The following is a 17416-nucleotide window of genomic DNA, read 5'->3' on the forward strand; positions in this document are numbered from 1 at the left end:
GATCTATCCTATAATGTCCATTTATTAATTGATACAAAAATTTTAGTCGAGAATGCTGATTTCTGAGAGATAATGACTTTAAGTTAGCTCTGGTTAAAAGTTCGGTTATAGAGGTTCGTCCAAAGCTATTGTAAATGTAGCGAACTGCCTTTTTCTGCACACGACCCAGCTTGTTAATGTTTAGTTTGGTGAAGGGATCCCAAATGATAGCCGCGTAATCTAATGCTGGCAAGACTATGGCTTTATATTTTAAAAGACACAAGGAAGGGGTAGAAAGTCTTAGAGTCCTTCTAAGAAAGAATAACTTTCGAAGAGCATTTGAAGTTACGTAGTCAAGCTGTTTTGTCCAAGTAAGATTATGAGTGATCCATAATCCAAGGTATTTATATTGTGTAACTTCTGATAGAAGAATATTATTAGTATTGTAAACAAATTTTAAAGGATTTCTTTTATGTGTAATTCTCATAAAAACAGTTTTTTCAAAGTTAACAGTCATTTGCCACTGCGTACACCATTCCGTGATTTTTTGAAAAGCTCTATTCAACAAAAGCTGATCGGAAGTACTAGCTATTTCTGAGTAAATTATACAATCATCAGCGTATAACCTGATTTTTACCGGAACATCTTCTACTATATCATTAATAAACAACAAGAAAAGGAGAGGTCCGAGCACAGAGCCCTGGGGAACGCCAGTCAACCGAAAGTTGTTCAGAGCAATATTCACCATAAACTACAAATTGTCGACGATTTGAAAGGTATGCTGAAATCCATCTAACTAACTGTGTGTTCTGAAATATTTTTTCCAATTTGTATAGAAACTTTTTGTGCGAGACCTTATCGAATGCCTTCGAAAAATCCATAAAAATAGCATCAATTTGTTTTCTATTGTTTATTGCCCACGAGAAATCGTGAACAGTTTCAATTAATTGAGTACATGTTGAAAAACCTTTTCGAAATCCATGCTGATTTTTAGTCAAGATGTTGTGTTCGTCTAGGAATTTTGATAAATGATTATATATTATATGTTCAAGAAGTTTACAAGTAGTTGAAGTCAATGAAATTGGACGGTAATTTTGAATGCAGCGCTTGTTTCCGTTCTTATGAAGTGGTTTGACTCTGGCAGTTCTCCAGTCGTCTGGAACCTGACCTTCGGACAGCGATCGTGAAAACAAAACAAACAAATATTTTGAGACCCATTCAGCATACCTGGATAAAAATTCATTGGGGATACCATCAGGCCCAGGGGATTTTTTTACATCCAATTTCAAAAGCATGTTCAATATACCACATTCACTAATTACAATATCAGGCATAGGTGGATAGTCAGCGTCAAAATTTGGTAACACATCATCGTCTTGAGTAAACACCGATTTAAAATGTTTATTAAATGCGTTTGAAATTATTTTTTCGTCATGGGTTAAGCTACCACCAATTTCGAAAACATCACAATCTCTAGAATGTGGAGATATTAATCGCCAAATTTTTTCCGGTGAAGTAGATATGAAGTTTGGCAAAGATTCGCCGAAATACCGACTTTTATCAACTGTAACTTGGGTTTTAAGTTCCAAAGAAAGATCAAGAAATTTTTCAGACAGTTCACACGAGTCGGCGCTTGTTTTCATTTTCTTTTTCAATCGTTTCAATTGTCTTTTTAACTGTAAGGCCTTTCTAGAAATCCAGGGGTTCTTTTTGTTCTGCTTCTTTACAATTACTGGCACAAAACGGTCAATACAGTCGCTTACAATAACTTTAAACAAATTCCAAAGATCATTTACATCACCAGTATTGTTTACAAAATCGTCTAAATTAAATGAAAGCATGTCTATAATAGAGACATCATCTGCACGAGAAAAATTTGGATAACACTTCGACTTGGTTTTTCTATTTACAGAAACATCTAAGGTTAACAATACTGCTTTGTGATCAGAAATACCAGGGATTACTTCACATCTAGATTTAGACGAAATTGTACCGCTTACAAAAACAAGGTCAAGTATAGATGCAGAGTTTCCTTGGATTCTCGTGAAATCCTCAACGACCTGCAGTAAGTCATATTTAAAGGCCATGTCTAACATTGCTTCGCCTAAGTTATCATTTTGATGTTTCAGTGAAAAATTTGACCAGTCAACGTTTGGCAAATTAAAATCTCCTACCAAAATAACTCGATCACCAGGCTTCACATGTGTATCGAGATACATTTCTAAATTATCAAGAACAGCCGTAGAAGATGCAGGGGGTCTATAAAATGCCCCAATAATGTATTTACATTTACCATCGTACGCTTTGCAAAAAATACACTCGGTATCAGGTATTTCAGGCATGCTCACTATATTTAGGAAGTTCTTAAAAAGAATACACACACCACCACCCTTACTACCACGGTCTTTCCTGAGTGCGCTGTAGCCAGCAGGGACAAATTCACTGTCATATATCGTAGCATTTAACCAAGTCTCAGTGAGAACGGCGATATCAGGATCATGACAGAGCAAAATTCCTTCCAACTCTGTGGCCTTGTTAAGGACGCTTCTACAATTGACATTCAACAAGCGCAATGACCGAGAAGCACTTCTACACCGTCATTTATCTGTTTTGCTTATCTTGAAGCGTGAACCCTTCCCTTCATCCCATCCAAACAGCACACCGTCCACATTCAGCTTATCATAAACTAGTTTAACTTTTGCTCCGTTTTCTTTCTCGTTAGCCGCACTTTTCCATAAATGCTTTCGAATTTCGCGAACTCTGATTGAGAAATCCTCAGATATTGATACCTTAGTGCCTTTTAATTTATAAGATGACCTTAATATTGCTAATTTTTCCCGGTAATCGATGAACTTGAGGATAGTTGGATGGGGCTTGTTTTCAACTTTTCGGCCAAGCCTATGGCATCTCTCAATTCCGGTGATTGTTATTCCTAGTTTTTGTAGAAAAACCTCGTTTTTTACCTTCTCTTCAAGCTCTTCAACTGTCTCAGTATTAGACTCGTCTATACCATAAATTATCAAATTATTTCTGCGGCTTCTGTTTTCTAAATCATCTACTTTAGCATGGAGTGAAGATAATTGTGCGTCAAATCCTGATACTGCGGCTTCTATGTCCTTTATTTGCTTGGTCACCGCGTTTAAACCGGTTATCTGCCGCTCCAGTCCATCAATTCGTTCAGTTAACGCAGTCATTTTTTTGTTAATTTCATTTTGAGAGGAAAGAACATTTAGAACAGTATCATTCATCTTGCTCTGGCCGGCAAGAAGTTCCAACAAAAGCTCTCTGTCGGTGGGCCCTGGATTTGCCTCCACATCACCACAGACCAACAAATTTCGCGGCCAAGAAATAACAGAAGTAGCAAAATTTATCAAGCGTTTTACAGTAGGTTGGCAAGGCAGCAGCACCAAAAAACGGTTATCACTTTGATAACCGCCACAAGGTAAATATTCACTAACCTGTACCAGGAAACAAAATGGGTTGCTGAGCATGCTGCCGGTCGTGCTGCCGCCAAGCCCACTGAGAGAGTCCGGTGTCGCTGGCGCTCTTGTAGCTTTCAGGCGAACCACGTGATGGGACGTCACCGATGTCGACACAAACGAAGACTCGCTGATGAGGGGCACGAAAGGCTCGACGATGACGCAGCGATCGCCCAGAGCAGAAGATTCGGAGCCAAGCCCGTCGTTCCTATCGGGACTTGTCGCTTGAAAGCAGCCATACGATGCCGTTTGGTGTCCGAGTAGAACTGATACGACCTGTACCAGGAAACAGAATGGGTTGCTGAGCATGCTGCCGGTCGTGCTGCCGCCAAGCCCACTCGTTAAAAAAGTTTCTTTGCTGGGTGATTTGTATCTTTGTATCGTGTGCTAACTTTATTTTATTCGCCGTTTTTTGGGACTGTTCTCCATTTCTTTTTATTTTCGTCTGCGATGAGGACCGTATCTTTCCAGCAAAGTTCGAAAAATGTTTTCACGATCATTTTTCTCGTTGCATTTTGTTTTTGTTATGCTGCAGCGGCTGGTACGCTTGCTCTGGTAATCTTGACATGTTGTTTGCACACGTTTTAATTATCACTTATTCTTGTGACAACGCAGTTTGTAACGGATAAACAGTAACCTCTTACGACGTAGTTCGAGTAGCTAAACGCGCTGTTTCTGCTTCCCAGATACGCTTCAAACCCGTGTGATCCCCTGAGTGGCGTTTGAGAGCGCTAAATAAACTGCTATAGTTTTGTTTTTGCGCGCCTTCTTATTTGAATGTCCTTGCAGTTGGGATCAGTCAATTCCACTTTTCAAGCAGACTGGCCGTAATAAATTATTTCAGCTGTTGGGGTGACGAAACGGGGCGCGCAAAGCTCGAGGACGTCGCGGAGCTTATACTTTTCCATTGCGTCGTCTGCCTCCGCTGAGTCGCCACTGTCCCGTTCGCCGCCGCTCCAATGGGTTTTCGGAGGAGTTATTGGCGAAGGTATATGGTATTTACCTCTGCTCGTGGTGTGGGAGCCAAGCACGACAACCGTTCTGCCACGGGCACGCTGTATACTTAGCCAGCTGCGCGCGCGGCAATATTACAAAATATACGTTGATAAGAACACAAGAACACATCAAACATAAAATACTTTACATTTATAATATTGCATTTTTTAGATTTATATATTGTTTTTTGTATATTCACTTCGTATAAGGACAACATATATCGCTTGCATTTACAGCCAAACATATAATCAAACGGAAAAAAATATATATATTGCAGTTAGTACGTGTCTCGAATGGCCTTATTGGACTTGCTTGTGGTCATGTGACGGTTCAAGCGTCCTGCGTTGACAAAAGTTCGGCAGCCAACGGTAACGGAACTGTTCCGGTGGAGGTCAAGTCAATTTAAACTCAAATTATATTGATTGCGGTTCGGAAAAAAATGAAAGCCGTTTACAACTCCCTGTAACACCGAATTAGAGCGCAGCTCTTGAGAAGGAGGAGAGAGCGGGGTCACGTGACCTTGAGGGGGGGTCGCGTGACCTTGGGGGGTCACTTGAACTTGAAGTCACGTAACCTTGGGGAGTCACGTGACCTCGGAAGAGGGGGGGGGGGGGGTTACGTGACCTTGGCGGGGTCGCGTGACCTCGGGGGGGGGGGGGGGTCATGTGACCTTAGGGTTATACCGACAGGGACGGCGACGGCGACACCGACGCCGCTTAAGCCGGAAACGGGCGCCTAAGAGCTGCGCTCTAAGAAAAAAGAAGCTTACATAACAAAAATAGGATAGAATCTCTTCGCTCGCCAGTTCAGATTAAAAACTAGTTAACTGTACCATAAGGTTATAATCACAATTATTTTCTTTTCGTGCAAGGTTATGTACTTCGTACACAGCCCCTATAGTATGACAAACATATAAGTAGTCACTGCATGGTTGTTTAAAAGGCCTCTGACACGCAAAAAAAAATATTTTTTTTTCATGCTAGGCGTTGAAATGGCATGTCAGGACATTAAAAAAAAATTGTTTCACTACAAAGGTGCGTAGTTTTTTTTTATAAAAATACAAATACGAGGCCCAATTCAAAGTTCCCGCCAGTGCACTGTGACGTAACAGTGTCCCGCAAGGTGTCGGGGCGGTCAGAAGTGTGGAATCGCCGGAAGTCACGTGAGTTGTATCCCTCCTCGTGCTTACCGCGAGCGCGTGTAATATTTTTTTTTAATATTTCTGTTGTTCTCCGCACCTCCACGAGCGATCCTATCAGACAAGGTTTCCTTTATTTGCTTTTCATCGCTTAATGTTGCTGTAAAAGTAGAAGAAGAGGAGTCAGTGAATTGACGTGATCAACTACAATGCCTAGAAGGTGCTGTGTGAGGGACTATCCCGGTATTTTAGCAACTGAAGAAGAGATCACACTGCATGCATTTCCGAGGGACGGCAGACATCTTAAGCCTGGAGAGTACACAATGATTCGACGACAACGCTATCCGAACCTTCAGCAATGCAATTGCGCGTGTCGTACGCAAGCAATCCTAATTTCTGCGAGCGTTCTAAATTTTTTTTTCAAGACTTGATAGCTTTTTTTGCACCCAGCATAGCTCTGTATCATCGGACTGATCGCATGCACTCGTACACTGGATTGTACTCGCAACGCCTTCATCACTGACCTTACTGACTCTTCGTCTTTAACTTTTACAGCACGCAAACTAATCAACGGTGCAGCGATAAATAGCTAGTGGAACTGAAACTTCATTTTCTACAATCGCTCGTACAAAGAGCAGGAAAAAAGTCTTAGGCACGGTTGCGGAGAGCACGAGGAGTGAAACTCACGTGACTTCCTGCAAACCCACTTTTGGTGACGTAGGTCGATGCCTCCCTTCTGACCGCCCCGACACCTCGTGGTACATTGTTACGTCACAGTACACTGGCGGTAACTTTGAATTCGGCCTCCTATTTCTATTTTTATAAAAAAAACTACGCAACTCTTTAATGAAACAATTGTTTTGTAATGTCTTGACATGCCATTTCAACGCCTAGCGTGAAAAAAAAAGTTTTTTTTTTGGCGTGTCAGAGGCCCTTTAAGGACAAGCAAAAACACTTAAAACAATAGGCTGGGTTGGAGCGGCATCCTAACATTTTTTTTTTTTGCGCGAATTTGGGTATTGCACCAAAATTGGACAGGATATAACGTAAACCATTTTTTATCTCGAAAAATTACGCGAAGCAATTGCCGCAGAGCGCGCGGGGTGATGCCCCTCTTATTTGTCATAGGCGTCGTTCCGTCATCGTTGGCATTTCGTAGCCGGCTATAGCGGGCCCTCGCTGAATTAAGTTTCATTGGCCGCTCATTACAAGATGGTACGGTTGAAAACAGAGCAAGGGTCAACACCAATGATGATGTCACTTTCGCTAGTTTTTTCACCATCTTCACTTTCTCTTTTGCGCCCGCTGAGCAACAGGAGACGGAGCTAGGACGAAATTTTCATTTGCGATTACCTCGCTATACCTAAAAACATTGAAAAATAAGAATGACCTTTTACAAATTATTTTTATGGGGAAGCTGGAGCACAGAAAACAGCTGAGTTAAGAGCGACCTTTTATAGTTTTTCCTCTTCTAAATTCGGTTCTCACACTGAAATTTGGCAGGATTTAGAGTAAGACGCTTTTATTTCAGAAAACAAAAAAAACGAGCCGTGTTGCAATTTTCACAGGGCATGCTGTGAGCCTTTTTACCACTTGTTATCTGTCAAAGGCGTCGTGATGTAATCGAATGCAAAAAGTGATGACGTCACTTTTGCTAACCTTCCTCTCTGGTCTGGCATTAATCTCTGTGCTACAAGAATGCTACAACCATACGTGTTTCACAAGCTGTTTCGAAATATGAAATTTTATATTATAAAGTATTATGAACAATAAATAGCGCGAAGCACAGACATGGGCAGCAACACATAGACACTACAGGACTGAACTTCGTTTGAAGTTTAGAGCCAAATGTCTATGTCAATGTGCCTGTGTCTGTAGATAGTAACAGTAATAGTGATAGTTTATTTTCGCTTCATTTTACGAACATTTGAACCCTTCTACGAAAGCACTTTTGTGCTTGTGTGTTAGTACAGGCAGTACACCGGACTACACTGGACAAAGAAAGAGAAACTACAACAACAACAACAGTAAAATAATATACACAAAACGGAGCAGCTGTGCCTTTGAAATTATACAATCAAGAATCATTGACACTGAATGGGGCAAACTATTTCGGAACAAAACCCTGCACACATTTTCTTTTCCTTTTTTTTTAAACATTGCGAAATCAAAAAGCACATGATGAAAAAAGCACTACGAGTTCATGTTATGGCAAATCATAAATAAATCAGCAACACATACTTGGTGTTTATGTGCGCGCACATTGACATTATTTCATTGTTTCTCTTTTTGCTATTTTAAACGACGACAGGCTCTGCAGATTACCCGATAGTTCATTGAAAAAACGCGGTATATAATATTTCCTTAACCTCTTTCCATAATATGTGTACATTCTCGGAACAATAAAATTTTTCAGTTTTTCTGAGTTGCTTTTGTCCCGTTGCCTCTGGCTTAAAATCCGGTGTGAAGTAATATTTTGTCAGAATAACAAACCTCAAAAGCTTTTCTATTGGCAATAAATTCAGGTCGGAGAGCTGCTTTTCAAATGCATTATGCTCAAGCCGCGTTCCGTAGACGATACTCTTTACCATCCTTTTTATCGTATTATTTATTTTTTGCCTTTTAAAATCGGATCTGGAAGCATGTATGGTTATTCCATATCTCAATTTCGACTCACCTAGCATTTGGTAGATTGTTGCCTCAGATTCGGATCCGCGTAACTTTGCAGCCTACACAGGTATGATGCGATTACCCTCAATTGGCTCATTAAGTGATCTATGTGCACATTCCAATTCAAACATTTGTCGAGATGTATGCCCAGGCACTTGGTTTTTGTAGCGTACAGTAAGACGAGCAGTGACAATTCCTACATTCTGCTGTATGTAAGAAAATCGGTTCCCTAAGATTAATACGTGTTTGATGGGCCGAGATGCTCATTAGAGTAGTTTTCTTTTGTGTTTACGAAAATATAATTTCTTGAAAACCAAGTCATAACTTGGTTGATACCCTGTTGTAGAGAGGACACTGCAATATTGTAGTTTTTGTTTGATGTTAGAGCCGTTCCATCAGCGTGCTGATAAATGTTCGAGTTCAAATGCAGCAAAGCGAGGTCGTTCACATATATATTAAAGAGCATTGGGCCTAATACCGATCCCTGTGGAACACCGTAGTTAAGGTCGACGGCCTCACTGACATTGTTTCCAATTTTGACTCTTTGAGTGCGGTCGTTAAAGCAGTCTTTAAAGAGTCTGAAATACGGTCCTCTGAACCCAGATTTTCGAGGTTATCAAGTAATATGGAATGATCAATCGTATCGAATGCTTTCATTAGGTCTATGAATATTGCCAGTACTATTTGATTGTTATCTAGTTTCTCATTTATAAATTCCGTCACGTCTTCCAGCAAGAGCGTCATACTTTTCTGCTGTCGGAAGCCATATTGACCGCTGTTTATCAATGAGAACCTGTCGCAAAACGAGGTCATGGTTTTTAAAACAAACTTTTCCATTATCTGGGAGATCACTGGCAACAACGCAATCGGCCTGTGGTTTGATTTCTTTTTTTTTTCTTGTTTATAAATTGGTCTAACTATTGAAACTTTTATCTTGTCCAGTATTTTTCCCGTATCAAATATTCCATTCAGAATTGCAAGGATGATTTGCTTCAAGCTGTTTAAATTGACCCTCAAGTCTCTGACCCTTATTTTGTCGTATGCTGCCGGCCTTGTTATTTGCATTGTGCAAATTATGTCCTGAAGATTCAATTTTGTTATCCGTAGAATGTAGGCAGAGTTTCGTAAATATCCCAATAAATTTGCTTTCACTGCAGTACTGCTTACCCGACTGCGCAGATTTTACATATGTTTAACAAAAACATTATTGAAGTCGTTACTCAACGAGTCAAAGTCGGTTACATCGAAATGTTTCTTTATACACTGGTCTGCACTGATTCGGGGTGGTTTTGCAATGATTTGGTTTACAACATTTCATGTTTCCTTAATTTATGTTTTTACCACTCTGGCTGAGTTGCGTCATATGAAACTTCTTTTTCGACACCCTAATTTTTGCTCTCACCCTGTTTCGTAGCTGCCTATACTCTTCCTTTAATAACGTATCGTCGGGATATTTCTTGCACCTATTCCATAGTTTTTTTCCTAACTAATTTGTTACTAGCATTCCCATGTTTTAGTTCGATCGTTATATTCGAGCGTTCATATATACTTCCGAGTGTCTCCACTACCGTTTCATAGAGCGATATGAACATATCGCTCTATGAAACGGTAGACATATAGACATGAAGTTGCCTGTGCGTACTACGATGTGATCAATGCCCGTTTTCGTAACTTTATCAGCAAGAGACCCCTCTCTAGTTGAGCCGTCAATCATTTTTCGTAACCCATAATTACACAATATGACTAAGTATTCTTGGATTCCAAATGTTGTTTTGCTCATGACGTCAATATCGAAGTCACCTGCTATAACGATGTAGTCGTTGTTATTAAAGGAGTTCATTATTTTGTGGAATACTTCATAAAACAGACTTAAGCTTCCACTAGGCGGTCTATACACCGCGCATATAGTAAACGATACTTCAGCTTTCTGTATATTCGTCGCGATAACTTCTGCGTGCCTTACACATAATTCGTCATTATTCAATAGCTTCTATCAATTTACCCACACCTCCTGCGCCAGTGCAGAAAAGTGTAGGGTGGTGCACTCCCGGTCTTTTCTAAATACACACACCGGAAGTACATGGCCCTACACTTTTGTGCACCAGTTCAGGGGATGCCGGCGAACCGAACGTGGCTAACGTGTGTGTTCCTGTATCTTCCTAATCATTCGAACCACAACACAGAGTTCTGACGACCCCACGCGTTATCGTTTCCTCCTCTCCCTCAGTTTCTCGGCGCATTGCTACATCAATGGCCCCCTCATTGTAAATGTTCATGCCCTTGTCTGTCGTTCGCGATATTTATTGTTCATAATGCTTATCCAACTAGCTTACCTTAACATACTACACAAATTACAATATACAATTATAATATACAAATTCATAATACACATAATCTATAATTTGTAATATGCAAGTTGTTGTGGCTTTATTAGTTTACTTTATAACTTTTTTGGAGTCACTTTTGAAGACTTCTCTATGCATTTTTGTTTTAAGGTGACAATCCCCGTTTTTTTTTTTTCTCGTTTTTTTGATGTTGGTGTGCTTTTCGCACGTCTTTGAGGAGCCTGGAGTGGTAGGTACAACTTCTCTTAGGGTGCTATAGGAAATAAAGCATGCGAAGTACCAGCTCATAATTAATTCAACATTCTCACTTGTCTCTCATAGCAATGCGCACTCCACTAAAGTAGTGAACTTCCTCGACGTATATTGAAATTAATTATTCCGTTTTTGCGTTTCAGCATTGTAGAGGTGGTCGCCTTTATGTATTACTTTTTTCCGATCAACACGACGGCATACCCCGCTCTGTTTTGTTAAGCCGCCTGACGGCGCTTCGGTGGTAAGTGGGGAGGCGCTTTGGGAGTCGGGTGTCGCGTTTCCGGGGGTCCCGTGCCGTTACAAGTTGGAATTTTGCTTGTTTATGAGCTTTTCCCGGTATCGGGGAAATGGCCGCGGAACCCCGTCACCCACTTCGTTGCATTTCATGCGGAACCCGGTTTTCGAACGCACGTGAAGAATCTTAACTTTCCGACGAGAGGCTGCTGTCTCAGCGCCGCGTGCGTCTACCTCTTGACCTTGAGACGCGGTGCCAGACGCAAAGGTTTGCCGAGGAACCCACGGCCGAGACATTAACACGTCACCGGTCGCCAGGCCGTTTACTGGAAGACAAAGTGCCTCAGAGGCTCTCGGAGTCGTGTATCGGAACTCTCCCGTGACGTCCGGGGACCAGGCGCTTCCTATAGATTCTGCATATGCCTGGCGTGCCTTTCTTTTTACTTTGTTTCAGCGGCATTTCGTGGTGGCATTGAAGTGCTCCAGCCGACATGTCTCGGTGGTTCTCGCCGTTCGCGCATGTGTATCTTCTGTGCCAGATAGGAAAGCCATAAGTCGTATTTTATCTTCGGCTTCTGAGAACCAAGGCTTGGCTTATGGTTCACTCCCGGAGCAATGAGCTCTCACCCGATTGGTCGAAAGTGCGTTGTGTGTAGGCGTTGTATTTTGATTCCTCTGGCCAATGGGACCAGGGTCGAACCCTGATTGGCCTGGTCGGGTTCGAGCACGCTGTTTTAGACCCTGGCCGGACAGGGAAATCTTTGAGGGAGGAGATTGGAAATCTTTGAGGAGTTCGGACGTGTTTATCCACTGCTTTCGAAAGACACCTCTTTTCGCCGTAATACGGGTCCCTTCCGGGCGGCACCGGACCTGGCCTCGGACCACCCCTGCTCGAGTGGTGACCCACTACCGCCCAGCTGGATACCTTCAGTGTAGAAATAACCAGCTTCAGTCAGCAGCAGCCGCCACCCGGAGCCGGAAACAGTCGCAATGACGGACAACTAGAAGTAACCTTTCCAACGCACTACGGACATCCGCAGGCACTACCACCCCAGGACATGGAACATACGTTCAGTGTACTAGCGGCTATAATCGAGCGGAACCCGGCATTCCTCGAGGCACTAAACCATCTGGTGGCGCAGTTCATGCCACCTCCACAAGTCGACAGCAGCCCACCTGAGCAGGCGTGGCAACAAGACCCATTGCAGCAACGTAAATCGAGACGCAGGAACGCGGGGTCCCGGGAGACGGAACAGTCCACATCGCACGGAACGGAGTCGCCGGCTGCGTCGCGGAGCATGGAGGAACCGCTCCCCCAAGAGTGGCCGCTCCCGGGCGCCACACCAAAGAAAAGGAGACGGAGCCCACTGGCTGCAAGAGACGCGGAAGGGTCAACACCTATTTTAACCCCACCGCAAACTGTGGTGCTTCGATCCATTGGAAAGAAGGAAGTGAGCGCCTTCACTGGACAAGAGATCCGCGAAGCCGTCAAGCAGGCCGGGATCGACAATATGGAGGGCTACACAGTCCATCGAAATGAAAAAGCGAATGCTATCGCCATCCCCACACGGGACCCGCTCATGGTGGAGAAGCTCCTCCAAGTCCGAGAAATACGAAAAGGGGAGGAAACACTCCCACTACAGCCATACAAAGCCCTAGCCGGAAACCAGTGCCGGGGAGTTATTTATCTTCCTGGTCAGGGAAACACGGTGACTCCTGAGTCACTGCGGGAAGACATCGACTGCAGGGATCACAAAGTTGCGGCAGCGAGGCCCATCGGCGCAAAAGGAAATACCATCCTCGTGACCTTCGAAGGGAGAGTTCTTCTCAAGAAAGTGAGGTACATGTGTGAAGTGCTCGACGTGCGCGAGTACCGCCCGCGCCCCCTCGTGTGCTTCCGGTGTCATGGGATCGGACACAAGATGGATGTGTGCCTTGGAGGCTCTGCCCGTTGTGGAACGTGCGGCTCTGAGCACGACGGTATGGAAGGATGCGCGCAGGCCCCGAAGTGCGTAAACTGCGGCGGAGCCCACCTGGCCACCAGCAATGAGTGCCCGAAAAGAGCGATTCCACCGCGGCGCAATGACAAACGGAAAACCTCAGGACCAGAGGCACATGGTAAGCCCCTACCTCCCCTGCCTGCCCTAATGTTTGCGTCACCACCAGCGCTCCAAAATGGGGGGACATCGTATGCGGCTATGACCGCGGGAGTCCTCCAGCCCGTGGTATCGCCAGCGCATCAGTCCCAGCAGCCCGACATCATAATACAAACTTTTCAAGCTCAGCAAGCAGGTTTCGTGCGAATGGAGAAACAAATTTGCGCGCTCACGGCAGCCATACACAGGCTCATTAACACACATAATTGCAAGCATTAGCGCAGAAACACAAAAATCCACAAGGCAGAATCCGCGTAAGCAAAACAAACGCAGCCCCAAGCCTTCGCCGTGGATCCTCCAATGGAACTGTGGAGGGTTGCTGCAAAAGCTTCCAGAACTTAGAATTCGATTGCAAGAACTCGATGACCGCCAACCTGACATTATTCTCCTCCAAGAGGCTAATGTAGGCAGAATCAAAATTAAAGGTTACAACACGTATTTACTCCCGAGCATCGAAAGAAAGACAAACAATTACGGCATTGTGGCCATACTCATCAAGAAAAAACACCCACAAATACAGCTAGATTCCGAGTTGGCCTGCTCAGACGTCCAAGAGGTCGTCTCCACGCAGGTCAAGCTCGGAGACACAGTCATCGACGTACACAACACGTACATACGGCCGTCCGTGGGAGCCAACAACGCCAATTGGATCAACCGGCTCGTGGAACCGAAGCGCCACACCATTTTGGCAGGGGATTTCAACGCTCGACACACTGCCTGGGGATACCCGGACAAGAACGCTCGAGGCAAAAACATCAAGAAGGCGTGCGAGAATTCCAATCTTCAGCTGTGCAATAACCCGGATACCCCCACCCGGCTAGCGCAAAATACAAATCACAACGACACTTCCCCCGACCTAACTTGGACGTCCCCGAAGCTGCGGATTAAGTGGCAAGTTTTGCAAGATGCAATGGGCAGTGACCATCTTCCTATCCGCACCGACCTCCTCATCTCGACTGTCCCAAAGCGACGAGTAGCCTTTATCAAATGGGACACCTTTCGTACTGCTATGAGCCGACTGGAGGGGCTCCCGCTGAACGAGAGAATTCAACTTGCTCTCAAGGAAGCAAGGAAAGAATACCAGGTAAAAGGGGACTCACCACCACCCGACCTTCACCTAGCCAACTTGTGGGACACACGCCTCGGAAAGCTCCAAAGCTATAGGGCCAAGCGATCACTACACAACAAGATCCGCTTGAACCACACGCTACAGCCAAAGCCAAGAAGTATGCAAAGGGGCTCGTCCGAACAATCTGGCGAAGCCATTGCAACTCCTTCGACCACAAGACGGGCTACCGCAAAGTGTGGAATACGTACAAAGGGCTCAGCGGAAAGACCAAAGCACACAACACGGGGAGCAATCTAGCTCTCCGTCTCAACATTACTGAGGAACAACTGGCGGAGGAAGCCGGAGATCACTTCTTCCCACAGCAAGCCGAACCTCCGCCGGACAGTGTCTACGCCAAACAGCCCATTCTTCAAGAGCAACCAGTTGACGCACTATTTACCTTGGGGGAGCTCGTCGAAGCTCTTGGCTCAGCAAATACAAAGTCAGCACCTGGCCCTGACCACATTACTATCACGGCCCTCCGAAACCTCCCCAAGAAAGCCATGGAAGAGCTTCTGAGCCAATTCAACCGGATTTGGATTGAAGGGAAGATCCCTGCCGAGTGGAAGCGATCGACCGTCATCCCGATCCCGAAACCCGGCAAGGCTCCGCACACCATCGCTAACCTTCGGCCCATCTCGCTGACGTCCAACCTCTGCAAGGTCCTTGAACGGATGGTCAACGCACGTCTGACATGGATCCTCGAGACCTCAGGAGCTCTTCATCCCATGCAGACGGGCTTCAGACCCCATTTAGCAACACAAGACAGCCTTGCAATGATCCACTACGACATGTTCGAGCGGATACTATTCAAGAGCCAGCCCCGAACAATCGTTGCCATCGACCTACGCAAGGCCTTCGACTCCATCCCTCACAAGACCATCGTTGAGGCAGCAAAGAAGCGCATGATTAGCGGCAGGCTTCTGAACTTCATCAAGACCTTCTTGCAAGACCGCACTTATCAGGTTGCGATCGGCAACACCAGGAGTCAATGGAAACCCAACAACATCGGAGTCCCACAGGGAGCGGTCCTCTCGCCGGCGTTATTCAACCTGGAGATGACAGATCTTGCCCTGGCCCTGGAGGCTGTACCGGAAGTTCGGTTCACGATCTACGCAGATGATGTCACCCTGTGGACAACCGCTGGCATGGCCGAGTCACAACAACGCTACATGCAACCAGCTCTGGACATCACCACAACCTTCGCCCATGAGAGCGGGCTGGAAATCTCCAAGGACAAGACCTTTTACATGGTGTTGTATAACAAAAGGAAGAACCCACCACAAATCAAACTGAGAGCCGACGGCGCTCCCATCGAGGAAACAAGCACCCTCAAAATTCTAGGTGTCTCCTTCGATAAATGTGGAGGGGCAGCCACTTGGATCAAGCAGGTTAGAAAGAAATGGAAAGAAGGCATTGAACTTCTCCGAAACATCTCTGGCACAGCTTGGGGGGCACAAGAAGACCTACTCAAAAACCTGGTCCGGACATTGCTTGTATCTAAGGTGATCTACGGACTCAACTACCTTACGCTAACTAAACGCCAAGAACAAGCCTTGGTGGTGATGAACAGGGCCGCCATGCGGGTCGTCACTGGCCTTCCTAAGTTCACTCCCGTGGAGCAGCTGGAGCAGGCTGCTCAGATGAACACATTACGAGAAATTGCCCAAGAAATGGTACAATGCCAAGAGAAACGACTCGGCCGTACGTACCACGGAAACGTCATCCTCACCATGTGCGGGAAGGCCCACCTGACGAAAGGCCCGCTCCTCCCCACACCACCGCCACCATGGGACAACGAGCTCATCACGCCAGCCAAGCCGTTGCCCCAAAATCATGGCGGCAACAACCTCGGACGCCGAATGACGCAGGCCTCCAACCATCTGAAGGAGGTAGCAGAACATTCTGAAGACACAGAGGTGTTCTACACGGACGCTGCCCGAGGTGGGCAGGGACGCACTGCGATTGCCTGGCATTCACCCACTCGAGGCGAAACCGAGCAACAAACGATGCCGGGGAGCACAAACAGCTCTTGCGCGGCAGAGTTCCAGGCGATTCTGCTCGCCACTCGGGCCGCTACCGAGGGTCGGAGGGCCCACGTGACGAAGACGGTAATCTACACCGACGCAAGGGAAGCACTTCGGGAGCTCTGCCACCCAGGCACACGCAACTCGACAGTTGAGAAAATCCGAAACTGTATCCGTTCCACGCAAGCACACCAAACAGTTACGATCGCGTGGATTCCCGGCCACGCCAACATCCCGGGAAACGAGCGGGCGGACGAGGCCGCAAGGGCGCAGCTACACGCCGTTAATTTGCCCTCAACAGGCCTCGTCCCTCCGCCCATCCATCAAGAACAAGAAACAGACCTTCTCGAGATTAAACGAGAGGAGCGACTCGCTCGAAAAGCCCGGCTATCCGCACTCCTGCTTGCGGACCCTCACCCGATCCCGCGGGGTTTTTCCAGGTGGGAGCGGGTGGCACTCAGACGACTGCAAACCATGACCCTAATGACCCCGGTTTTGCGAGCCCGCTTCTACAAGCCCACCAACCCCTCGGATCCCGGCCCGGACCCAAACTGCCAGCACTGCGGGGTCCCGGCGACGTGTTCTCACTTAATATGGGACTGCCTCGGGGCCTCGCCAGAACGCGCGGAAGTGCTTGCGACATTGCCACCCGAACTCCGGCCAACTACGTACAGTGAATGGACAAGACCAAACACCGCAGTGCTCAGTGACGGAAAAAAACTGTATTCATCCCTCATCGCATTCCTCCGGTCCTCCGGGATTGAGAGGCTCATTTAACCGTCGTCCCCCCCCCCCCACTCTCCCCTTTCCCTCACCCTCATTTAATCATCGTCACCCCACCTCACTCTCTCTTTTTCCCACCCTCCACTCCAAGTGAGGCCCCCAGGCCAGGCGTGTGGATTCAAAATAAAATACGTTTGAAAGAAAAGAAAGAAATCTTTGAGTTTTGGAACGGGCTCGTGAGCGACCCCACTGACCTTCAGCTCCCGCGATGCGCCGCGTTACCTGTCGTGCGCGACTGCGTCTTCGTCT

The 17416-nt window shown here is 45.9% G+C and overlaps 1 protein-coding gene across 1 annotated transcript; it reads right to left on the reverse strand.

Annotated features, from left to right (window-relative positions):
- Positions 1-2467: 2467 nt before the first annotated feature.
- Positions 2468-3470, reverse strand: LOC121047020 (the record flags this gene model as incomplete). Its single annotated transcript, XM_040501822.1, has 1 exon — positions 2468-3470. A coding segment is annotated over one exon (894 nt), but the record flags the coding sequence as incomplete, so codon positions are not given.
- Positions 3471-17416: the final 13946 nt, after the last annotated feature.

The sequence above is a fragment of the Ixodes scapularis genome, unplaced genomic scaffold (assembly GCF_016920785.2).
Source record: "Ixodes scapularis isolate PalLabHiFi unplaced genomic scaffold, ASM1692078v2 PGA_scaffold3__209_contigs__length_174095766, whole genome shotgun sequence".
NCBI classification, from domain to species: domain Eukaryota; kingdom Metazoa; phylum Arthropoda; class Arachnida; order Ixodida; family Ixodidae; genus Ixodes; species Ixodes scapularis.